A 17,834-nucleotide genomic window follows, 5' to 3' on the forward strand; every position below is an offset into this window, starting at 1 on the left:
GATTTAGCTGATTAACTTCATGGGTTTTGGTTTTTTTCTCTAAGAATAAGCATTTCCTTACTTGAAAGGAAACTGCTTAGTTGAAGTCCAAAAGAATAGGAATATGCATATTCTGTATTTTGGAAGGAGTTCCATTATTAGAAAATGACAAGTACAGCAATATCAGCTTTATTTTTTTGCATTCACTTGAGAGAATACTGACCTACTCTTCCTTCTCTGGCCATTTGGTGGAGTATTAGCATTAGATTCTCTGTTCTTTTTCTATTCGTGGAATTCAGTCCCTTAATACTATTATTGATACTTGCCTAATAAAATTATTGTGCAGGAAGCTATGCTGGGTCAGGCAAATGGTCGGTCCAGCCCAGTACCTTGACAATAGTCAACAAAATGCTAGAGAAGATGATGAAAATGAGCTGTCTGCCTTTCTTTCTGCAGTAAAGGTGACAGATGGAAGGTGTTGGAGTAATCTGTTTTTCCTGCCCTGAGTATATCAGAGTGGGATGAGGATGCTGGTAGACAATTGTTTCATCAGGAGAACGTTTTTTTTTATTTTAAAAAGCTGGCCATTGGCAGAATTGAAGTGCACAGTGGTCCTCAGTGTTCCACAAGGACTTCAAGCCAGGGACCTTTTACAGGAGTTAAATACAGAATTGTCGGTATCAGCAGGTGATTTGAAATGATGGTATAGTAAGAGTATCTTCTTTCTTCTAGTTATGGCAGCTATGAAGAACCAGACCCAAAATCCAACACAAGAGATACTAGTTTCAGCAGTATTGGAGGGTATGAGATCTCAGAAGAGGAGGAAGAGGAAGAACAGCAGCGCTGTGGGCCAAGCGTATTAAGTCAGGTCCATCTGTCTGAGGATGAGGAAGACAGTGAGGACTTTCATTCCATTGGAGGAGACAGTGACCTGGACTCTGATGAATAAACTCCCTTTCCTGAGATGATAGTCATCCTGGGCTACTCTTGGCTCCTGAATTTCTTGTCCCATTTTGGTATAAGGAACAGTGTAGTGTGGACTGTGTTAACAAGAAGTAGATTTTTTTTTATATATAATATTTTAATCGGTTATAAAACATGTTATGTGACTGAGTAAATAGTGAAAAATAAGCTTCAGACAAGCATGTCCTGCTGAAGTTTTCGGTTGTTGTAGCCTGTACTAGTTCCAGAATCCAGATGAAGATTTGTATGGTTTAGTCTTCAGTCTTCATAGATGCAAAGTAATTTCTCATGAATATTGGCCTGTTGGATACATGCATGTTTTTCAGGAAAAAAATGCTTGCTCAGAATAAGATACCTGCTGTTGATAAACAACTATAAAACAATTTTCATTTCATAAAGGGAAGGTTTTTCTCTGGGACCACAGGATGAACGCAGTGTCTGAAGTCTAACCCCAGACTGGTTTTGATAATTGCCTAACTATGTTGAATACTTCAGTGAACAGCTGCCCTATTTTTTTTTTTTTTAAATTGCAATTAGTCGCAGAAATCAGAATTTGGTAATTTGAGTCTTCAGGAAGGCTCATGATTCACAGGAGAGTCCTCATTTTCAGTCACCCGAAAAGCGTGTGTTCTGTATGAAATTCTGCTGTACCGGCAACTGAGTTCATGTAAATAAAACTCCAGAAGGTTAAAGACGCGCTGCTTTTATTGCCGTTTGTCGCCGCCCTGGCATGGCTCCCGCGAGCGCTGGTGCCGCGGCCCGGCCCGGCCCGGGGGTCCCCGCTCGCCGCCGGCTTTGCCTTCCCGCCAGGGCCCGCGCCGCCAGCACCCGGATGTACCGCGGGCACCATGTGCGGGGAGGGGGGGGGGGGGGGGGGCGGCCGCACCACGGAGGGCAGTGGCGCACGCGCAGTTCCGCTGCGTTTGTCGCAACGGCTTTGCGCGGAAGAATACCTGAGGTGATGGAGCTGGATCTGCGCTGGGTACACGCCTGCCTGCCGGAGGGCGGGCTTGGCGGAATGGGACGGAGAAAGTTCCGGTAGGAGTCCATCCGCCGCCCAGGGGCCCCATACGGGCCCGCTGGCTGGCTCCGCCCGGACTACTTGCCGGGGGGAGCTAGTTCCGGCAGCAGCCATTCGGCAAATTTGCTGCCTCCGCCACCGCCATTTCGGGAGCCGCTGCCTCAGCGCGCCGGGACCGTGGGCAGCTCGGTCCTGCGTCGCCCGCTTCAGCCGAGTGGGCCTCTCCGCACCCGCGGTCCTTCTGCTGCCTCCACTAGAGCCTCACCGGCCTCCTTTCCCGATGGCGACCTCCGTGGGGAACGTGGCTGACAGCACAGGTACTGTGGCCTGTGGCGCGGGGACGGGGGTGCCGGCGCCAGCAGCGTCGCAGCCGCAGCCCTGCGGAGGCCGGGCCCTGCCCTCTCCCAGGGCCGCACGGCGGCATGCGCTTGGCTGGCCCCAAGCGCGATGCTCCCTGCTCTCTGGGCCCGCTCCCGGCGGAACTTTCTAGAAGCGGCGGCCTGGGCGAGGCGGTGGCTCCCGGCGCGGCCCCCGCCGCCTTTGTGCTTTTTTCCTCTCTCCTCGGGGCGCCGACGGGCCCGGGCTCCTGTCAGCGCTGCCCGGCCGCAGCCTGCGAGCCGCTCCTGGAGGAACACGGCGTGATTAATTCTTAGTGCGGTGCTCTCTTACTGCTATATTTATCTGACTGTCAGGTGACTGCGTTTTTGTAGACAACGAAGGAGGGTAAAAACCTGACCCAAAATGTACGTTGACTGGTCGAGAATATCTCGCTACACTTAAGGAGCAGATCTTCTGAGGCATAGTCGAGAAGTATAGTGCTTTTCTGGACAGTAAGATAGCGTGCTCTAGCTAAGAAAGATCCTGTCCTACGTTTAGTTTACAGATCCAGAACTTGAGGGATGGGGGAGAGAAGAGAAATCTCGCCTTCCCTGTAAAGCAAGAAAAAGAAGTATTATGCTTACTGAAAGGATGAAAGGACAACATAGCTTTATCCCCCAGATTTTTGGGTGTTTCTGTAACCAGAGGGAAGGAAGAGTATGAAAACCTGAAACGGTGTCTGGGAAAAATAGGAGAACAAATAGGGTCTATGGAGAAAGAGATGGGATAGCAACGTAGAGATAGGGATGTGAAAGGAAATGGTAGTGATACAGAAGTGGAGATGGAGAAGCTAAGTGTTGCAATAAGGTATTGCCTTGCTCCTCAGCTAGAACTGTGTGTCCGGTTAGCGAGGCTGTAGCATTCTCTTGCAGCCTTGGTCTGTGGAGGTGAAAGAATGTGTGCACGCTTGGGGAGAGTCCCGTGCTCCTCCTCACCACCACCTCCCAGATGGAGGTGGCAACTGCTCCTGTCTGGGCCTAGATCTTATCTAAATGTAAGGTTGAGCATGATCGTATGGTAAGTGCTTAGGATGTTATTTCTGGGGAACAAAATAGCCTTGGGTACATTTGTGATGCTTCTGTGTGGGTTTTTATTGTGCTTGCATGCTGTAGAAGTCTCAGGAAAGGTCATTGTCATAGCACTTACTAGGCTTTTCCAAGGTCATTGTCAAAGCGTGTAGCACAAGTTAGTCTAGGTACATAAATTAATGTAGGCGAGACTTGATCAGGGATTCTTCTGTCTGTGACTCTTCACTGCAGTTATTTTCTTTAGAAATGGATTCAGTGAGCAACCATAGCTGTCTTATGGATTCTTTGGGTTGTAGAACTTTCCTTCCAGCCAACTTTCTATTAAAAGTTTAACTAATTTTGAACTTTGTGATATAGCTGTCTGCTTCCTACTTTTCAATGCACTTCTCAAGTATCATTGCTAAAGTACTTGTTTGGACATAGATGACTATTTTACGCAGAGTGGTTTGCTTTATCTCTTCTGGGGGGGTTTGTTTTGTGAAAAGTCTTGATAAATGAAAGAAAAATTTTAGTGTTTCACTTATTCTGTTGCTTTTGTTAGCAATTCTTATTCCCAGGTGTTAAATAACAGTATTTCTGCACCGCCTTCTCTCTTGCCCTGGGAGTTGCAACTTCAGTTTCACTTCTTGCTTAAGTAGGCAAAATGTAGCATTTAGATAATGGTTGGAAGCTTCTTTGCAAGTGGTTGTAAGAATATAGGTCTAAACTTCCAGGTTCTCTTTTGCTTTAGCTTTGAAATTTAATAACACCATTGAAATTTATTTGAAGAAGAAATTACTCAGGTCCATGGGACATGCTCTTCCTCTCTCTGGCTTCCCTATGTTTGTGCCATCAGCAGAACTTGAAAATACACCGACTGCCAGAGGGACTAAACCTGTGTGGCTGTGAATGGCAGAAGGAGGGAGTGAGGAACAGTGTGTTGGTACTCCAGTTTACTGTCAGCACCTTGGACTTTCATAAATGGTGCTGTCATTCTCATGTCGAATAACAGTTGTATCTGTTTATTGCCAGTAGGTTTAACCGGATACTGAAGTCCACTTTTCCCTTAGTCAGGGTTTGGGAAACTATTAAGCTAGGTTCCTAGAAAACAGGAATCTAATCTGGATGAAGATACTTGATTAGTAATCTGCCAAGTATCTGAAAGCGAGTAGCTTTGCTAGTTCTAACTTACTGTGAAACAGGTAAAGTTTTTAGCATTGACAGAGACAATCTGGAAAAACGACTTCAGTTACATCATGTAGTGTTTGCAATCTTATCTTCAAAACTTGCTAGTGCTAAAAAAGCAATTTTGAAAAGAATTTAAATAATTTACATCAATCCCAATTTCATAAAATAAACACTAGATAGTAACACTGTACCTAATCTCTTTGTGATTATTTTGCTATCTTTAAAGTTCTCACAAAAGAATTAGAGTGTCAGAGGATTTTTGTAGTATGTAATTGCAAAAATATGTGTACTCAGATATTGAGGTGCTTCCTTGTATTAGTAAGGATTTATCTGTTTCATTTAAATTCAAAATTTATCTGTTTAATTTAAATTAAAAATCTTAAAACTCTGTAGGTCCAGGTGGGAACTGTTTCATGAATGGAATTAAGTGACTGCAGAGTACTGGAAATGCTGGACTTCAGGAGTTAAAATAAGAGATACTTGCAGTAATCAAACCTTTTAATAGAGTCATTGGGATGAAGACAGAATTTGAAGGCTGACACTTCTTTCTACAATGAATGGTTGTGTTTTTTTCCAAGCTGAACTTGTCTGTATTTTAATACAGAACCATGCTTTGCAAATTCTATTTGCTTTTCACACTTAAGGTTGTTTTGTCTAAAACAGGTGGTGTTTTATTTAAGTATTTTGTTCTCCACAATTGTATCTTAAATACTAAAACCATTTTGTCACTCCCGTTCCAGTTAAGCCTTCAGAAGCAGTAACTCTTTTCCTGCACCCTGTCTAATGGTTCCTTCTGTAGGCCAGTTGCATAATCATTGAAGTGTGTGTTTGTCTCTCATCAGATATTGTTCCAAGGCCAACTTTTTTTTTTCTGTAAAGGAATTTTTACTCATTATAGAAAAATGTAGTAGTATAGAGGATTCAAGGAATGTTACTCATTGCTTTTTTTTTTTTTTAAAGGGCTTTTACTACTGGCACAACAAAACTTTCTTTTGTTCAAGTCCTTTTATGTCTGTCTGCTGTCCTTCATTTCCCTATTAAGTTTTTGGAACTTGTTTTTAATAGTACAAAGCATAAGATTTATAGCCTTGAGGGAGAGCGAGCAAAGTCATTGTTCTGTTCGCAACACTTTTACTGTTATGAACCAAAGTACAATATCGTGTCAGGAATCTCTTTTACTATATTTCAGGTTAATGGAAAATGATTGACGTACAAATATTAACAGTCATTACAGTCTACATGTTTCCTATTTTTAGCTGATGAAGTCATGGACTTACACAGATAAATGTTAGAAATACCATAGTAATAGGTTGGGGCATGAAGATCTGAGAGTTCAAGCTGCCACGTGCTGTAGTGTTTGATGTAATTTCAAACATTTTCGTCCTTCAGTTGTGTACACTTTGTTTCACATTGTTTGTTTTGGTTTTTGTTTTGTTCCCATTATCTAACTTGTTGTTTTCCCCCCTTAAATGTTTTGGTGATTCTCCAGAACCAACGAAACGTATGCTTTCCTTCCAAGGGTTAGCGGAGTTGGCTCATCGTGAGTATCAGGCAGGAGACTTTGAAGCAGCAGAGAGACACTGCATGCAGCTTTGGAGACAAGAGCCTGATAACACTGGTGTGCTTTTATTACTATCGTCCATTCACTTCCAGTGTCGCAGATTGGACAGGTAGGAGACTTGAGGTGTTCTGTTAAGCTTTCTTTATAGTTTGCACCTCTAATACTACTGAGCATAGCTGACAAAAGTTGTATTCTAACACTGATCTCTCTTTTTAATCACTGAATGCAAATACTGACTAACTTCATGGCAGCAGTAAGTGCTGGTCAAAAATAACATTCTTCCTTTTTGAATTTTGTTAGCGTAAGAGAAATACAAATTGGAATTGCTAGCTTTACAACAAACAACAGATCTTGCTATTATTCTCATGTTACTTCAATATTGTACACATTAATATTGGAGTGTCAGCCACACTTGTGTGTACTGGAGGTATTTACATGTGTAAACAAAGGCTTTTGTTTATTTATTCCACCTGCATTGTAGGGGTTTGTGGTTTTGGTTTTTTAAGTTGCAAGACTGATTGTTTGCTGTGAAATGGCATGATTAGTTAAGGATTTTTGTCATCTGAAAGTTGTCTCTATATTCTTTCTGCTTGCCTGTTACTCATCTTGCTTTCTGTGCCTCTTGCATTTTGAACTTGATTTGTTCTAGCTGTAAATCTTGTGTGTGCTGGTGAAGGAAGTAAGAACTTTTGACTGAATTTTATTTTACGTAGGGTTCTGAATGAAGTTGTAATAATAATTCAGATATGGGAAAATAAAATGGGGGACGATATAACAATTTTACATCTACATCTGTCAGCTATGTCCCGCTTCTTGAAAAGGGTATTGAGTGGAACATTGCTTAAAGCATACAAATGTTGGAAGAGGCTTCACAGGATTTCTGTTGTATTTTCTCCAAGTACGTTGAGTTCAGGTTTGGTGAGGCAACTTGAACCCTACAGATTGTAAATGAGAGTTGTCTTTCTTCAGTAGAATCTAAAATAGGAACAGGGGAGAGATGATAGTTTAAGCTAGGAGAAGCTAAACATACCGGACAGCTCTGTAAGTCCAGATTTGTTGGCTGTATGTTTGGCTCACTGAAGCGTGAATGTTCATTCAGTAACTAGGTAAACAGGAAAACACTGAAAGTCAAGGGTGCGAGGGTGGGGTGTTGTGGGTTGTTTTTTTTTTTTTTTTTTTTTGCTAACTTACCTAATTTTCTCCAGGTCTGCTCACTTCAGCACTTTGGCTATTAAACAGAATCCACTGTTGGCCGAAGCTTACTCGAATCTAGGCAATGTGTACAAGGAACGTGGACAGCTTCAAGAAGCAATTGAACATTATAGACATGCACTACGCCTCAAACCAGATTTCATTGATGGATATATTAATTTGGCTGCTGCGCTGGTAGCTGCAGGTGATATGGAAGGAGCAGTACAGGCATATGTGTCTGCCCTTCAGTACAACCCTGTAAGTAATGCTTTATTTTATAGAACTCCGTACTTCACTGCTGTCCCAGGACACACAAATAGCAGGTTTCAAAGAAGGAACAAGTGATAACCCTTCCCTCTAACATGTACACCATAAACTTAATGATCTGCTTAATACTTTTCTTAAGGATCTTTGAAAGACTTCTGTCTCAAAAAGTTTTATATTGCAATACACTAAGGGCTGCTGGTTGTGTACTTACCTGTATTGTTGAGATAACAGAAAAGCAAGGAATTGGAGTTTGTTTTTTTTTTTTTTTTCTGAAGTCAGAAGTTTCAGTGAATAACCTCATATTTAGGTTTGTGTGCTTTAAGGCGGTATTACTACTGTGAGAGAATCCCTGCTCAGGCTTGGATGTGAGATTTTGAAAAATCGTCAGGTGTTATGTCATTTATGAAGTCGGAAATCTCATGGTGATGAGAGTTGCCTTGGTTAGATTTCCACTGTGGACTGGTTTACAGAAGCATAATTTTTATGTTTTTTAGGCTGAAACTGAGTATCTGTCTGTAAGTGACTCCTGTCTGGTGTTTTGGTTGTAGCTGTTTTGAATTGACATTTTTAGCAAACAGAGTATCAGACTGCTATCTTCTGTTTTTTTTGCATAGTACTCAAATAATTTGTATAGTACTACTCAGCATGATGAAGGTTTTTGCTTGCTATTTGGTCATACATTTTGTCAAAAAATACTTAAAATGCAGCATGGGTCTGGTGTGCGTATATCCTTTTTCCTTTGGAAAAGCAAATGCAAACCTAGTTCAATAAGAGCTCAGAATCTTGTTTCACTGTGTTCTTCAGCCTGGGTGAACTTGTCTAACTTACTATGCTACGTGGTGTGACTAGTGGAGTTTATGTGCTGGTTAGAAATACTGTAAGATGGTGTTTTCTTACAGGAGATGAGTTTTGTTTAGGTTAGAAACTTCTTTTGTTGGTGTTGACAAAAATGTCTCCATTCTTTGTGGTCTTTACTGCTAGATAATGCAGTTGCAGCCTGTGCCGTGGTTACAAATGAAAGAACAAGAACACGTGGCAAGGCTGTTGAAAATGGATGGATTAGTGGGAAAACCATGGAGAAAAACTGCTTTGGGGATACAGGAAGCAAAATCAGTATATATAATCTATTTAAAAGCCATAATGGCAGTGGTGTAACTTAAGAATACAGGTTTGCAGTCATGCTTTAAAAAAAAAGGGGGGGGGGCTTCAAATACTTCAGTATGGCAAAAGAACTTAAGTTGCTTATGGGAGGGGGGATTTGGTTTTGGTTTTCTTTCATATTTCTTTATAAGAGGAACTGTATGCAATGTAACTTTGTTACTTCTTTCTACTTCTTTACGGTTGTATTTTTACAGTACTAAAATCAGTAAGATTATCTGTTGGCTGTGATGTTAGGTCATGAAAAATAATTTACATTTGTGACATATTTATTAAGAATTTAAAATAAGCTGTAGAGGCCTGGGGCATTCCTTTGCAGGTTCTCTGTGAAGACCTTTGGGGTGTCTGAACTCCTGAAGCTGATTAGTGTGACTTTGATTTTTCAGGACTTGTACTGTGTTCGTAGTGACCTGGGGAACCTGCTCAAAGCCCTGGGTCGCTTGGAAGAAGCCAAGGTAGGTGTTGGGTAGAATACATGTAAACGTCAGTGTTTTGAAAACTTGAACTTTGCACCAAGTCTTCAAATCTGCGTTGATCTACAGACAGTCTGAGAAACTGCTGAAAACTGAAGGCACTGAAACACCCCAGAGTAGTTGCAGGGCAAGATATGGCATATCCATGTTTAAAAGTTGGTTTAAGTCAAGAAATGGAACATTACCAAGCCTTTCTGCTGAACCAGACTATCTGATACCATTCTGAAGTTTTGGGCAGGGGCTCCATCATGCTCTTATCTGGAAATAAGTTAACAGTCCTTCAAATCTGAGGCTTGCCTGCTGGTGCCAAGCAGAGAGCCTGTGGTTAGCTCGAGATCCCTGTACGGTGCAGGTGCTATTGAAAATGCTGCTCTTCTAAAGTCCTTTGTGGCTTGTAAGTGGAGAAGAAATTTATCCAAATGTTACCTTGTAATATTGGCTTTTAAAGATTTTTATTCTTTTAACTTTTCCCTTCCCTTGATAGTGGAAGAAAGGCTAGTAAATGATCAATAGCTGCAGTATGCGAACCCCCCAAATATCTTCATGTCTTCCCTCTCCCCTCCCCCAAAATAAAGAAATCAGAAGGACAAAGCTGGTTTGTTTGGGAAATGAACTGATCGAAAGAAAACTTGCTGTAGTGGAAAGGTGGCTTCTAGCAGTCTTGTGTTTCCTAAACTGAGAATTCGAACACCAAGATGAGTTTAAAATTCTTGGCATGTTAAAACTTGGATTGCACAAAGAAATTGTCTTGTTACAAGCCACCTTACGCGTCCGCGCTGCAGGGGTGAGGAGTGTGGAGAAATCGGAAACACTCTGGACTCCATGTCTGTCACTCCAAGCCCCACGCGCATGCTAAAAAGTGGAGTGTATGAACAGCGTAGCTGTCTGTTTGGCTGCAGCACCATTTGGGGAGGGTTATGATCATTATGGGGTAATGGGAGTGAAGGTTCAAAGTTCATTATTTCTTTGATTTCTCTTAACAACTTGGATGTGCATACCATCCTAGGGCAGCCTAATTGATTTGGTCAGATCCAGGTTGAAAATATTTTGTAGCAGCATTTTGAGTTTGAACAGTCTTTGAGACACTTGGTTTTCAGCCCACCAAGCGGACAGCTAACATGAATTGCACTTCACTGCAGCTTTAGTGTGACTGGTATAGGCCAAGACACTGCGCCTGCCTTAGGTTGCTGACTTCTTTGTTTCAGAGCTCTGGAGACACCTAGTTTGAAAGTGTTATTCCGTTTTGTGAGAACTTAATAAATGAGGAAAAACATCTTGAGTAAATTGCAATGTGTTTCTTTGGTTATCAGTCCATTTGAAACATCAAGCCAGCAGATTTCTTACAGTTTGAACTAAAATTTAATTTCTTTGTAGATATTTCAGAGCCTTTCTTCCAAAAAAAAAAAAGTCCCTGCTGTATGCAGTTGCCCTGATTAACCCTCTCCCTTCTGCATGTCTCCCTTATTACAGACAGATTGTCCTCATTCCCATGTGTTAAGACATATCCAAAAAAATGCAATTGCTTTGTTGAACTCTTACTAATGATCTTGTTTTATTTTCTCTCTTGTTTTTGGTTTTTCACCACTGATATTGTATTTAGAAGGTTTCAGGTGGGTGAAACCTCCTATTCCATGCGTAAGGTGCCTCGCTGAAGGGAGCTCGAGGCCTGGATCTAGGGCAGACACACACCTCCTCCTCCTCTTCCAGCAAGGAACGCACCGAAAAGTCACATGATGAGAAATATGGTAACGGGTTTGTAACTGCCACAGCAAAACCATTTGCCTCCATGCCTGAATCTTCTGTCTTGTGGCTTCAGAAACAGCTTAAAATATTTAATTACAAGCAAGTAATGTAAGAATATTTTATACTAGTAGCCACAAGTTCTTTCAAAGAAATAAAGTAAAAGTAAATTAAAATATTTTTGTAAAGAAATAATTGGAGATAGTTAATAGTAAAAGCTTCTAACTCTTCTGGTTGTTCATTTTTTTTCCTTTTTTCTTCTTTGTTTGGATTGCAGCGTTCTGCTCTTCTGATGATGCGCTGTGATCCTGCAGTAGCGCAAAGGCTGCGCAGCGGTAACGCGCATTGCGTGCGATTAAGCCCTTGTGAACGGTTGACTAGATGATTAATCTCTGATTGGGTGACTGCCCAAGCTCCAGGCTGTAGCCTTTTGGATAAAATTGGGTTGTAATCCATTTAGAGTCCAGCCATCAAATTTAGTATGTGAGTTTCTGTATGGGCCTGTCTGGTAGATTAATGATTCTGGTTGGCCGTTCACTGGACCTAGGGGCAATCAATATAGCAAAGCAGTTCGCAGCGATAGCGTGGCGCCGTGCTGTTTAGGATGCGCAGCGATTTCTTGCGCTTGCATTACAGGGACCTAAACCTTCATGCAATCCTGTCATTTGAGGTTTTGAAGCTGCAGATTGAATGTATTTGAAGAAACCGGGGAACAAGATAAGGATTGGGTGTGTCATCTCACTTGACAAGGACAATGAAAACCGAAGAATGGCTTAATCTTTTTCAGTAGTTTTTCTGGTTTTTTTAAAAGTAATTTCTATCTGTTTCAGAATGTTTCACAATAATTTTATTTCACAGTGAAGTTGTTTTTACGTAGTAATTTTTTGGTTTTTATGCACTTATGGGTGGCAGATATTTCCGCTGAACTACTTGTATTATTTCTAAGATGATTTCTGTGGTGACCTGGTGTCTAAAGGCATGTTAATTTGTTATCAGCATAACTGAAAAATGGTGGGCTTGCACCTGGGTTTTGGTTTGCGCTGGCGCAGGATCAACAACAGTTTGCAGCGCATTAGTTTTGGCGCAAGCTAGCCTATACTGCAGGGTCACTTTTGGCTGGTTAGAGAAGGCATACTAACAATTATTTTTTCTCATTTTTTTCTTTTTACAAATATTCCCCTTCCCTTGTATCTCTCTTCTTTAACTGTTCCAAGGCCTGTTACTTAAAAGCAATTGAGACTCAACCAAACTTTGCAGTGGCTTGGAGTAATCTTGGCTGTGTTTTCAATGCCCAAGGAGAAATTTGGCTTGCAATTCATCACTTTGAAAAGGTAACTATCTAAGCCAGTCAGCTTCACTACTAGATTTTAATGTACATGCAGTTGTCTTCTTGTAAATAATAGAAATATTGTGGCTCAGCAGAGAACTTCTTACGATCCTGTTAGTTAACATCTTATGTTAATCTTTTTTTTTACTTCTTGATGTTTCAGACTGCCTGTATGCCACTAGAGAGATATGTTTAGAATTGCCCTAAGGACTTCACACACATGTCAAATATAAGAAAATTTGTTAAGTTGTTTTACAGTCCTTTTCCGGAATAATTTTTTAAAAAATCTAATTTAGTGGGAATAATGTTTTGCGTGTTTTGTGTGTGAGAGGGAGAAACAACTTTCTGCTTAAAATAATTTTTCACTGTGATTTTGTTTCAGGTATTACTGTCCTTTGAGTAACTGAGGAGAACAATTTTAAGTGACGCACTAATTCCTCTTCTCCAGGATTATTTTTCACCACTATTGTTTTAGACTTCTCTAGATTGCTGTCATTAACTAGTTGTCTGATACCTTCTAGATAGTATATTAATTCAGTTTGTACTCAACTCTTAAGTTTCTAAAGTGACCTGAAACCGGATTTGAGATATGGTGGACAGTTTCTTCCTGATATTTATGACTTAAGATCTACACAAATAATTTTAAGTGCTCGAGATTGTTTTTGGATCTGTGTCTAGTCAGTGATAGATTATAAAGTATTTTAATTTGGAAATAATAGTTCCCGTGAGAAGGACTGTAAGAGGGTGGCCTGTCAAATACTCACATGTAGCTTATTACTGCATCTTCTGTAACTTTATTGGTTCTTAAGATTTTTGCATTTTACTAGTTTTGAAGGGAGTGAAAAGGTTTTCTTTTAGTTAAATGGCTGCTGAATTTTTCCTATACACATGATGTATTTGCTCTTTTCTTGCTCTTGTGAAACCATCTGTTTTCCTGGGCTGCTGAAGTTTTAAAATGGTGTCTTATTTTGCAGTAGATGAAGGAGATGGATCAGGGGCTTTTTTTAGGGTTTTCTCCCGTAAAAACAAATTAAAGGCACCATAGTATGGGTAGGCAGGAGCATTAAGTATGGTCAGCCTAACGTGGAATAAACATTAATGCTTTATTCTGCAGTAGTTGTAACTGACTAGGAAAGCAAATTGATAAATTTGAAGGTAGTGTATGCTGGCTACAGATAAATAACTTTGATGTTCTGTGATTGATTTATGTAACTTAAGTTTTCCTTCCTTACTAGGTCATTGATAAAGTCTTAGATGCTTACAGATTGGGTTTGTCAAATTTAAAAAAACCCCAAAAACAAAACCAAAAAACCCCAACTAGGTTTCATAGAGAATGTTTTTGTGTTAATGCTCAAAACTGTTACTTCAAAAATATTTTCAGGCTGTAACACTTGACCCAAATTTTTTGGATGCTTACATCAATCTGGGAAATGTCCTGAAGGAGGCAAGGATATTTGACAGGTAAGTAGATAAGTGCTGTTGCTCTGTCAGTGGCGTATCAGATATATCAAGATACAAATTAGGTTCTTGATGTAAAATCTCTTTGGACAGTATAGCAAAGACTTCTGCTGTAAGCTGAGCAAGTAAATGGCTTTGAAGTGCATACAGAGCAGGTTACTGGAATTAAAAAAAAAAAAAAAAATAATTCCTGTGGAATGTATCCCTTTATGTTACTTTCCTGTACTTAATAAAATGTTAAAAATGAGAATTTCTGAAGGTATTGATGAAAATAGATTTGAAATTAAGACTGGGGACGGGTAAAGATAAGATGTCTGAGAAAGGTATGAACCCTTCAGTTCTCTCTTTTCATTATGTGATTCAGGATATGATGTACAAGTGTGTCTCTTATAAAATTTTCCTTCTATGTAATACAAGCTGAAATGCTGAAATTCAGCTAAGCATCTGATTGAATATTCTGTATTTGTTATGCATCGCATCATGTTATTGCATGGGTTTGCAGTACTGATGCTGTCTTTTTGAACTAACTAACCAGACCTCTAATCTGGTACATGAATGAATCTTAGTTTTGTTTCTGGAAGAAGATCCAGGCTGTGTTGTTTATATGCAGTCTACCATATTGTGTCTGTTAATTGGATTATAATTTCTGGTAGCTGTGGTTTGTGGCTCCAAATTTAATAAAAGTTTGCAGGGAACAGGTTAATTACCTAGTTGCATTGCACGCAGTGTAAAAGATTCAGTGATTTCTGTTTTAACCACGAATGAATGGGCCAAACAGGGGCATGTTTCCTCATAATTTTAGATATTACATCACCTTTTTGATAATTTACTTACTATGTATACCATTGTGATTTTTCTAGAAATCGGATTTGAATACATCAGTCATTTATATAGTGCTATAGGAACGTATAATTAAAGATCTCACTTTTGAACAAAGTGAAGTTTGAAGTATAAGTAAAACATGATACATGTCTTAGGTTAGTGGAGCGAATAAAGACATGTAATATATGGTACTGTTTATATTGTTACAATTGAATAATAAACTGGGAAAAAATGGAGCGAAGGTCTCATGCTCATCCTAGTAATGAAGAGTGTTTTTAAAAAAAAAAGTAGACAAAAGCTTTACTTTTTTTCCAGAGGACTTACATTGATCACTGTACAGCATTGGGTGGGAGGAAAACATTCATGTTTTAAGAAGTGTTCCTTCTAGTCTGCTAGTCATTACAGAATTGAGCATAGCTTTGAGATAACATGAATAATAATAATTCGTCCCTTGATTGGGCTTTTAATTCAGGCAGTACTCTTCTGTGTTTTCAGTAACATCTTACAGGACAGATTTGTGTGTGCTAATGATACATACCCCATGAAGTTTGGTTTTTTTTATGTGGGTCGTTTTTATGACCAAGATAAATATAATTGCTGCTCTGTGGATGATTGTTTACCTTCTTTTTCTTGTTACAGAGCTGTAGCAGCTTATCTACGAGCCTTGAGTTTGAGTCCAAATCACGCAGTTGTGCATGGCAACCTTGCCTGTGTGTATTATGAGCAAGGACTAATAGACCTAGCAATAGACACCTACAGGAGGGCTATTGAACTCCAACCCCACTTCCCTGATGCCTACTGTAACTTGGCCAACGCCTTGAAGGAGAAAGGCAGTGTAAGGAGTCCTTTTTTTCCTTTTCAAAATTTTTAAAAGCACAGTGAAAGTTTATTTTAGACACTAGGTGTCACCAACTTTATTAAGATGGGATGTTACCCTCATTTAGTTAGTCGTAAGGAAGGATAATTCAGGAAATCTCCACCTTGAACCTGTTAAAAGTGATTGTATAATGACTTAAACAGTGCTGTTACAACAAATATTATAATACTAACAGTATCCCTTTTTTTGAAGGTGGTAGAAGCAGAAGAGTGCTACAATACAGCTCTTAGACTTTGCCCCACTCATGCAGATTCTCTCAACAATCTAGCAAACATCAAGCGGGAACAGGGGAATATTGAGGAAGCTGTCCGTCTTTATCGAAAGGCTCTTGAGGTACTGTTGAATGTGGTGAGGGAGAGGTGGGGAGTTAAAGTTGGGAACGTGTAATACGATACAGTTCCCCCCCGCCCCGGTCATAAGTGGAGGAATATCTGCTCAGAGACCTGTGTCATATAAAAAAGAGAGTGAGAAATGCACAAGTATTTTTTTTTTTTATATGGTCTATGTGGGGCACTTCAGAGACATATTCTACTTCTTTTCTTCCAGGTGTTTCCAGAGTTCGCTGCTGCGCATTCAAATTTAGCAAGTGTTCTGCAACAGCAAGGAAAGTTACAGGAAGCTCTGATGCATTACAAAGAGGCTATTAGGTAAATGCATACTATCTGTAATAGTCCCAGTCTTTCATAACAGGAAAGTGTCGTAGATTTGTACAGAAAGTGACTTATGGTAGCGTATTTTAATTCAGATAGTTGCTTTGCAAACCAAAATGTATGGCTATGGTTTCTCATTGGAGGAGGAGCTTTTATTGTTCATGACATGTATTATCTTTATTTCTCAGAATCAGCCCCACATTTGCAGATGCTTATTCTAACATGGGAAATACTTTGAAGGAGATGCAGGATGTTCAAGGAGCTCTACAGTGCTATACCCGTGCCATTCAGATAAATCCAGCTTTTGCTGATGCCCACAGCAACCTGGCCTCTATTCACAAGGTAGCACATGCAAGTGATTCACTCTTAGAGTATGGTGGGGCACTGTGAGTCCTTGCCCCGAGTATATTTTTATCTGCTGACTCATTTCTGTGTCTTTACAGGATTCGGGGAATATACCAGAAGCCATTGCCTCTTACCGCACTGCTCTGAAACTGAAACCTGATTTCCCAGATGCCTACTGCAACTTGGCCCACTGTTTGCAGGTGAGGAAGACGAGGCTTTGTAATTCTTAGCATTTGCTGCATAGGAATCTTAAGCTTTACCACCTCAACCAATCACTAATTCAAATGTAAAGAGTAGACTTAAGTCTTAAATCAGAAGATAAGTTTATACAGTCATCAACAGTAATTACTGAAGCTCTTGCTTCCATTTTTGGAATAAGCATTAGTCTCAACTTGTGAAATATCTGATATAGATCAAAGGAAGCTGTTGTACTAATATTCTTTCAATTTTCCCTTTTTCTAGATTGTCTGTGACTGGACAGACTATGATGAAAGAATGAAGAAGCTAGTTAGCATTGTAGCTGATCAACTGGAGAAAAACAGACTGCCTTCTGTCCACCCACATCATAGCATGCTGTATCCCCTTTCTCACAGTTTTAGGAAGGCTATCGCTGAGAGACATGGAAATCTGTGTTTGGACAAGGTAGGAAGTTTTATACAGGCCAGTTGTGATTGAAGTGCTTTGTGGTTTTGCCTGTTCGTACTGAAAATCTAATACTCACGTAGTTAGTATTAGCCTTTGTAAGGTTTGTGAGTCACTGACCTGTAGAGAGATAGGACATAGTGTTACTTACCTAGTTTTACAAAGTACATGTGAGGGGCATTTTGGAAAAGCAGAGTGAGTAAGTTACTCTTTCCTAACAGTAAAACCGATCCAGGCAGCTGTGTGATAGTACTTCTCAAAATCTGGTCCTTTCCAGCATCCGTAGCGCTTGGAACGTGACCTTGCCTCTGGTGAATCCTTGCTGGAACGTGTGAGCTTTATGTTTGGTTGGCTCTGGGATTTCCAAATGTACTCGATTTAGTGGTGATGGCAGCAATGTTACAGAGGCAATGCATCGCAATAGGAAATAATTGAGTATTCGTTGTGATTCTGTTTTGGAGTGCTTTGAGTACAGTAGAATAGATTCTTCCAAAAACATATCTTCTCTTGCTGTAATTACTTAACTGTGTGCCATTTCCACGAGACTGCATAGCACCTCAAGCTGCCAAGTGTGCAGTTGCAGTTGATGGCAAATTCCTTAACTAAAATTTGCTGCAAGTTCTTTTTCTCTTCAACCAGAGAGTCATAGCTGTTGGCGCTTGTGCATGTTGAGAGAGACTACTTGAGCAGGTTGCCAGTTATAATTGAAAATATGCTGTCAGCCAGTGGAAGGGTCTGGTTAGCTAATGTAAAGTTCTCAAACTTCAGAAGATAACACTTAGCTTTC

The 17,834-nt window shown here is 40.2% G+C and overlaps 2 protein-coding genes across 3 annotated transcripts in view; both read left to right on the plus strand.

The window, feature by feature from the left end:
• TAF1 (TATA-box binding protein associated factor 1) overlaps nt 1–1,628 on the plus strand; it is a 34,558-nt gene extending 32,930 nt beyond the window's left edge. The window contains 1 exon segment of the mRNA XM_059824416.1: nt 712–1,628. Within this exon segment, the coding sequence (XP_059680399.1) occupies nt 712–928 (217 nt within the window). The 3' untranslated portion in view covers nt 929–1,628.
• Nucleotides 1,629–2,123: 495 nt separating this feature from the next.
• The window catches only part of OGT (O-linked N-acetylglucosamine (GlcNAc) transferase), a 29,499-nt gene continuing 13,788 nt past the window's right edge, over nt 2,124–17,834 (plus strand). The window contains exons 1-12 of one of the 2 annotated variants that reach the window (XM_059824603.1): nt 2,124–2,280; nt 6,026–6,206; nt 7,303–7,546; nt 9,100–9,168; nt 12,141–12,257; nt 13,635–13,714; nt 15,173–15,368; nt 15,603–15,743; nt 15,957–16,057; nt 16,249–16,402; nt 16,504–16,605; nt 16,868–17,047. In XM_059824603.1, coding sequence (XP_059680586.1) covers nt 2,244–2,280; nt 6,026–6,206; nt 7,303–7,546; nt 9,100–9,168; nt 12,141–12,257; nt 13,635–13,714; nt 15,173–15,368; nt 15,603–15,743; nt 15,957–16,057; nt 16,249–16,402; nt 16,504–16,605; nt 16,868–17,047 — 1,602 coding nt within the window. In that variant the 5' untranslated portion in view covers nt 2,124–2,243. The remainder of the gene's footprint in view (nt 2,281–6,025; nt 6,207–7,302; nt 7,547–9,099; nt 9,169–12,140; nt 12,258–13,634; nt 13,715–15,172; nt 15,369–15,602; nt 15,744–15,956; nt 16,058–16,248; nt 16,403–16,503; nt 16,606–16,867; nt 17,048–17,834) is intronic. The other variant, XM_059824604.1, reaches the window with a different exon arrangement.

Source organism: Gavia stellata, chromosome 14, assembly GCF_030936135.1.
Source record: "Gavia stellata isolate bGavSte3 chromosome 14, bGavSte3.hap2, whole genome shotgun sequence".
NCBI classification, from domain to species: Eukaryota; Metazoa; Chordata; class Aves; order Gaviiformes; family Gaviidae; genus Gavia; species Gavia stellata.